Source organism: Ochlerotatus camptorhynchus, unplaced genomic scaffold (assembly GCF_037179485.1).
Source record: "Ochlerotatus camptorhynchus isolate MF236.1 unplaced genomic scaffold, CSIRO-AGI_Acam_v1.1 ptg000099l, whole genome shotgun sequence".
Classification (NCBI taxonomy): Eukaryota; Metazoa; Arthropoda; class Insecta; order Diptera; family Culicidae; genus Ochlerotatus; species Ochlerotatus camptorhynchus.
The window spans coordinates 3,101,068-3,109,076 of NW_027040589.1; the positions used below are offsets into that span (position 1 = coordinate 3,101,068).

General features: G+C 38.5%; 1 protein-coding gene across 1 annotated transcript in view; it reads right to left on the bottom strand.

Moving 5' to 3' along the window:
- Positions 1 to 7,797, bottom strand: part of Naam (Nicotinamide amidase) — a 256,895-nt gene extending 249,098 nt beyond the window's left edge. The window contains exon 1 of the mRNA XM_065219143.1: positions 7,613 to 7,797. Within this exon, the coding sequence (XP_065075215.1) occupies positions 7,613 to 7,636 (24 nt within the window). The 5' untranslated portion in view covers positions 7,637 to 7,797. The remainder of the gene's footprint in view (positions 1 to 7,612) is intronic.
- Positions 7,798 to 8,009: the final 212 nt, after the last annotated feature.

An 8,009-nucleotide genomic window follows, 5' to 3' on the forward strand; every position in this document is an offset into this window, starting at 1 on the left:
CATTTCTGGATGAACGGGTATGTGAACAAGCAGAATTGTCGAATTTGGGACAAGGCCAATCCACACGAGGTCCACCAAGTGGCAATGCATCCCCAGAAAGTGATTTTGGGCCGGAGGCGTCATCGGTCCGTACTTCTTCGTAAACGACGCTGACGAGGCCATCACCGTCAACGGAGCGCACTACAGGTCGATGATTACCGACTTCTTCTGGCCTAAAATGGCCGACAGTGCCACACAGCGTACGAAACAATCAATATTCTGCATGAGTGATTTCCGGGCATGGTTATTTCGCGCGGAGCCGATGTCAACTGGGAAACCAAGATCGTGTGATTTAACCCCGCTAGACTTTTTCTTGTGAGGTTATGTTATCTCGCAGGTCTATGCAAATAAGCCGCAAACCACCGATGCCCTCAAAGCCAACATTACTCAAGCCATCAACGAGTTTCGACCCGATTTGTGCGCCAGAGTCATAGAAAATTGGACCTCTCGAATGCACGCCACCAAGCGAAACCGATCAATTTCAATAAATCTCGTCAATATCTCACACACAGTTTGTTTTATTCAACTTAATGTAAAACCATTTATATCAGAGCGTAGGTGACTCGAAAGATACCTAGACCGTAGCGTGCAGTGGCAGTCCTAGACTTGCCAACCAGAAACCGTTTCATTGACGAAAAGAAAAGGTCCTGGCGATGAGAGAGATAAAGTGGATTAAGATGAGTGCCGTTCTTTGACCAAGTTCGAGGAAGTTTTGTGGAGCTTTTTGACGCTTAATCGATTTTATCTACCTGCACAGATTAAGTGGTTATCATCCATGCACCTCACACCAAAAGTTACGAGATCAGCGATCCGGATGACCTGAAATATGTTAAAGCGACTATAACACAAACAAAAAATTAACCTTAACTTTTGTAAATCTGGCCCGGTACCGGTTTGGATCTATCTTAGACCTCAAGACCTAAGAAGTCATGTGAATTTTTCCTTATAAATGTTGCACTGCCAAAGTTCATCATTCATCCGAAACCAATTGCAAAGTCCTTTGTAGACCTCTAAATATGCCTCAATTGAAACTATCAATTGAATTGCACCAGATTATCTCTCGACGTCCTTATAAACTTCGAACTACCTCAAATTAATAAATAGGGCACTCAATCAGCGACGTGTAAAAAGGAACCAGCACTGGTGTTTTATTTACTTTACCGTGGGGACGTCTGCCCTTATATTTGACATTCACGGTCTATGGTATGTTCCAATAATGGCCTATGGGAATTCCATAGACCATAATTGGAACACACCATAATAGGAACGTATATCCATAACTGGTACACCTACCCTAGTCATTTAACGAACCGAATAATTATTTATTTTTAACCAGTTATAAGCTTATTTGCCAAGTAAGCTTTAACCACAGACAAACAGACATAACACTCGCAAGTTGTTCATAGAACAAGCATTTAACGGACAATTTAAAAGTATCGTAGTTGGTAGTACCGCCACCTGTGGCACACATAGTCAATTCCCTTGTGTTTGACGTTTACACACTACCGCCATCTGTTCAGTGTAGTGCCCACCACAGTGTACTCAACAGATGGCGGTAATGTCTTAGCGACGATGTTTTACAGTGAGAAATATTCAATGTGTTATGTCTGTTTGTCTATGCTTTAACTTCAAGTTTAATCTTGAAAAAATTTAGTCTTTAAAGCTTTTATGCAAAGTGCTCAGGAATCAGGATATCCCATATTTTAGGAGATCCTGATAAATGAAAACTCATCGATCATTTGAATCTTTCATGGACCAGTACAGACCGCTAAATATTGACAAACAGGGATAACATATAGGGGAAATGACGGCTTCGGCATGTCAGACTATTTTCGGCAACCCAAATTGAAACACTATTTTCACTGGATTTTCTTACGAAAACACTTCGCTGAGTGCATGCAAACGATTCTTTATGCTTTCAGCTTCAATTTGACTATATTTTTACCACTGAGAAAAAGCAATCTAGCAAGGTTTTCTTGAAATGAAACACACGCACTACAAATTGTAGCTGATTTCAAGTTGCCGATAATAGAACAGCAGATTATCATGCAGTTCAAATGGAACGGTTGCCGAAGAAAAACTGGTTGCCGACAATACTCGCTCTCACTAGAGAAGATTGGAGCTTTGTAAAAGCGTTTCAAAACAGTTTTTGACAATTCTTTCGACTGAAATTGTTAGAGCAGCTGGCAGCAAAAGATTGTAAACAAACCAATACTGCATATGTGTGCGTTCCTTAGAGAAAAAGGCTATAGAAAGAAGGTTGCTGCTTAGGTTGCCGAGAATACGTAAATTCTCCTACTTCGCCTACTTTCCGAAAAAAAAATAAGATTCTAGACCTTAGGAAATTTTCAAGGAACTTTGCCTGAGATTCTGTCACTTTGGATAATTTTTAAGAATAATGTTATGAATATTCTAAAGGAATTTTGAGAAAAAATTACAGGGAATCCTAGGGACAATACCAATGAATCTCAGAGATCAAGTGAAAGGTAGTTCAAGGAAGAACTCTTAAGGGCGACCCACATTAGATTCGTTTGCGTTGCGTTGATGCTAATTTTATAGTTAGACAATAGGTGTACCTGTCACTTTGCCGCAACACGTCAGATCCGGATCTAATGTGGATGGCCCTGTAGGGAGTTTGGACTATGACTTCAAGGCAATAGTAAGAAGAACAATTAACTCCAGGAGAGATCTGAGTAAAATTTTAGGTAGCTCTGAGGAGAATTCTACGACGATTGTCAATTCGAATGAGTGTTCTGAGATGAATGTCATGAGAATTCTGGTGATTCAAAGGAAATTGCGAGAAGAACTCAAAGGGTAATGAATTCTGAGGATAGTATCAAAATAATTCCGGGGGAAATTCAAATGAAATTTTCAGGATAATTCCTTGTGATTTCTTAAGAAAGTTCAAAGGGAATTCCGAAAAGAATAAAAATTAAATTGCGATCATAATTCCGAAGGGAATTCCAAAGAGAGCATTTCGATAAGATACACTGCAAAAACGCATAGAATCCACTAGGGAGTCGGCAAAACTCCATCCATTTTAGCGAAGTTCAGCGTTTTTCGGAAACCGGAAAAAACACACTTCGTTGTACCAAAAACTGGAACTAACGATTTCAAATTGGCTCACTACTTGAGTAGCCTATTGGTCTCCAAGTACATGAAAATTTGCACTTCATTACGTCGAAAGTAACAAAGGTAAACAAAGTTGAGCTATCAGTGTCAATCGAAGCTCCTGCTATTACACTATATACTGTCAGAATATGGGATCTCATCCCATTTTTAAAATTATTTACCAGTCAATTTGCTTTTTGACGTAATCACCTTCCGATCAAAATATTTTTCGATGTTACTTAAGTCACTCGATGTCTATGGTGGGGGCGACCCCTGCGTAGTGGTTAACATCCATACCTCTTACGCCAAAGTCACGAGTTCAAATTTCACCCCCGGAAAAGTCACGAATGACCCAAGAGTGTTAAAGTGACTATTATCAAAAAAAAAAAAAAAAGATGTCTATGGAGATGCCGTTTGTCTTAAGTAACAGCGCAGATAAACCTGTGAAAAGTGTACGTTCGTCGTTTCGCTTTCTCATTATTAAAGTGAATAAATCGAACTGTTTGTTGCTAAGATGACTTCGGTGGTCCTAAAATGATGGATGGGCTGCACGTAAGGAGACGTGATTGATAATTCTCCCGAATATCCTGGTAAATACATGTTGACTAAAGTAACATTAGGGGGCCACCGAGGGGGCCACCAAACGACGTATAATAAAGGGTGATACGGTCAAAATTTGGTCAAGGGAAAACGCGTGTAAATCGGTGAAATCGTTTATTTAAAAAATCAAATTAAATTTCTTTTTCAAGTTCAATTAGTTTAAAATTCAGGAAAAATATTCAGTTAGGCTTCCGCTTTTCCAAATCCGAATTGCCGGGCCTTACACTTGACCCCTGCCATCAGATTTTGTACAGCCACCTTGTCCACCTTCTTCGCCGCAGAAAGCCAGTTTGCCTTGAACTGCTGCTCGCCCTTAGCAGTTTTTTTGGTCTTCTTAAGGTTCCGCTTGACAAAAGCCCAGTATTTCTCAATTGGGCGGAGCTCTGGCGTGTTGGGAGGGTTCTTGTCCTTGGGAACCACCTGCACGTTGTTGGCGGCGTACCACTCCATGGCCTTTTTACGGTAATGGCAAGATGCCAAATCCGGCCAAAACAGTACGGAACAACCGTGTTTCTTCAGGAAAGGCAGCAGACGTTTATTCAAACACTCTTTCACGTAAATTTCTTGGTTGACAGTCCCGGAAGCTATGAAAATGCTGCTTTTCAAGCCACAGGTACAGATGGCTTGCCAAACCAGATATTTCTTTGCGAACTTTGACAGTTTCATGTGCTTGAAAACATCTGCTACCTTTCCCCTTCCTTTTGCCGTATAAAACTCCTGTCCCGGAAGCTGCTTGTAGTCGGCTTTGACGTAGGTTTCGTCGTCCATTACCACGCAGTCAAACTTCGTCAGCATCGTCGTGTACAGCCTCCGGGATCGCGCTTTGGCCGTCGTATTTTGTTTATCATCGCGATTTGGAGTCACTACCTTCTTGTAAGTCGATAGTCGATGCACGGTTGTAGACGATACACCCAGCTTATTTGCGGCATCTCGGAGAGAGAGGTTAGGGTTTCGCTTGAAACTACCGGCAACTCTCTTTGTCGTCTCAGCGGCTTCCTGTTTTCGATTTCCCCCCGATCCAGACTTCCTGGCTGTCGACAAACGTTCCCCAAACACTTTAATTACATTTGTAACGGTTGATTTGGCAACTTTTAGCGATTTTGCCAACTTTGCGTGCGAGTAGCTCGGATTTTCGCGATGCGCGAGCAAAATTTTGATACGCTGCTCTTCTTGCTTGGACGGCATTTTGACAACTGAAGAGTGAATTCCAAAATCAAAATAGGAGCAACATTCTACACACACACACCTTCAAAATGAGGGGTGTTCAGGTTTTTTAAATGCAAAATTGAAAGAAATACGTCAAGTTGATATTGACCAAATTTTGACCGTATCACCCTTTACCTTTTGACTCAAAACCCTGTATCTTATAGCATGAAAGCTAGCGATATGCTTTGTGTGATTAAAACCTTTTGTAATATGTTTAACATTGCTATGAGATTATATGCGTTTAATTGGAAATAGGAATAACTTTTCGGTCATCAAAACAATGCTTTATTTTTCTCGGATCGGTACGAATGTTACTTTCGACATAATGAAAATTTGTTCTTGATCACTCCTCGAAACATAAGAAAATCCACGAACCCCTCATTTTATCTGTCAAACTTTCACAGCGAATCCAAACAAACATAGTGTAGTACTAGAATTTCTACTAGAATGGGATACGCTTATAGATGTACTTGGGACCAATAGGCTAGTCAAGTACACTGAAACAAATCGAGATGTATCGTTTATTGGATCCATCTTATAACATAGCAATGTCAGTAGATTTATTCATTCTATGTGATGATTGATAGATTCCATTGGATTATCACTTAAAAACTATGACTGCGATATGGAATGATTTCTATCGTAATTTCACATACTTAGTACTTGATAATACTTGGCTTCGAGCGTGGTTAGCGATAGATAAGATGTATATGAATATTGTCTGATATATTTCATGGTGAAAAACTGGTGATATGTACTGGGAACAGACATCTAGAAACTAATGGAAAATCAAATAAGTTTGCAAGATTGTAAACAGATCTATCCCAATCATTAAATAGTCATATATATTTGCCTTTTAAGAAATCCAACAGCAAACATTTGTTTTGGCATGGTTTTCTGGGATGAATATCGCTCCCAATAAAATACATCTTACATGATTGTTCTTTATAAATTATTGAAACAATTTTCAACGATGTTATCGTACACTCATTAAAATGATTAGTCGAACTAAATATTGCTAACAGTAACAAAAATGATACTGTATTGAATATTCTTTGTTTGTTATTGTTTCATAAGATAAGAGGTTCCGGAAAAGAATGTATTGAGATTGAAAAAAAAATTATTCTACTGCAATATTTACTTTGCTAAGATTCTAATTGTAAGCCTTCTACACGGCTAATTCAGATTCCAGCACTAGTACTCGAACTTCATGAACCAGTTCCATGAACTCATATAATGTAGTCGTTGTTTTATTGCAACGAAATGGAACATAAATTTGTCAGTACTATTTGTCTTCACTCTAGCAAAACGAGCATATTGTTGCTCTACATTTCATGTCGGGAGAGCTGTTCTTACTTCATGCTAATTGAACGAGCTCAATATTAAAGTCAGCCTTGGCCCAGTGGAATCGAGCGCAGACACCGAAAGCATCACACCTGAACAGTTCTTGATCGAATCCCAAATCAGCTACAATAAAAAAAAGACGCAACTGTGAAAGCTCTCCACTGCCTGATGTTTATTTTTCGATTTATTTTTAGAAATCGATTAAATATATGTGTCAAAAGAAGAAGTAAATTTCATGTGATTTTCACATAACGATCATATAAAAGTTACCAAATTATAAGCATTGTAAATGTATCAGATATTCATATAGAAATTACTTGACACATTTTCAATCATATAATTTTCAATGAATTATCTTATAGCGCAAATTTATTAGACTTCCACACATCACGAATATATCAAATTGGTTCCGTGTAGTGGCCAATTTAAAATCATTAGTTTCCATCAATTACCATTAAAGTTCTCGAATCATAAATAAAATCATTATTTGAAAGGTTCACTTCCAAAAAAAACATAATACATAAGGTTAAAACTTTATCACACAAACGTTCATGTTAAATTCCATAACCGTTTCAGTTAAAGTTTAGCAGGGATTATAAACAATTTTTAATCATTTTTGATAAGGTCAAATTATGGTTCGCATTTATCCGGGTGTGCTGTAATGGTGGTAAGCTCCAACTGGTATTATCCTCGGATTAAATCCCGATCAAGACTGTCCGGCTGCTTTGATGTCGACATAAGTGCTTATCAACACGATTCTAAACAAACACTTTACAGATCATCCAAACAGGGACGGGATTAAAAGTTAATCCGAGATGAAGCTTACCGCCATAAGTGATTCATTGCAAAAACACAGATATTTACATTTTGTTCGAAAATTATGTGTAATGATATTGATTTTTTTTTTGCTGTGTAGCTTTCGAGATTTGTTTGTTAACTCTGTCCCGTAGGAATGTCCTTAATAAGCTCGTGAAATTAAAAAAAAATAAATCGATTCGTTGACATCCCCACGCAAACTGCACAATGCCCATCAGTCCTAAAAGGCATCAGTCAGGTCCCATCAGTATTGAATACGTCATGTTATTAACAATGTGCGCATGCTCATCGATTTTTTATACCAGCCGATACCGAACTCGAACTCTCGAACTAACTACAACGAAAAGTATGCTACTTGTTGGGGAATTGAAATGTAATCTGTTTTGATCGTTCAAAAACTTCATTATTAATTGAGCACCGACACCAAATAACAAATACAGCTTTGAATAAAATAGTAAAGTACATGATTGTGATTAACTTTCTCGTGTCCGCTTACCGCTGGTTCGGTCATGGTGGTCATCTTGACGAGAACAATCAAATAAACAACACTGCACTCTTTCACTTATTATCTCGATTGATTGATTGATTGATTCAATTGTTCAACGATAAGTGGCAGCTAAATATTCACTGGAAAAACGCACAACTGGAGTACCTACATGCGACCGATGACTAATTTCAATGTCGATAAGGTGCATTCAAAACGAAAACATGTAAATATATCCCGTTGCTTGGAAACAATGAGCTGGATTACCGAGGAAAAGCAATTGGTTAAGTTGTGTGAGTAAAACCCCTGTATGATACAAGCAATTAGTGACGTCACTACTTGCGTTTACGTTGATTTTTTGGTTTACTAATACAACCATATTTCACGATCTGCTTCACCTCTCTCTGTA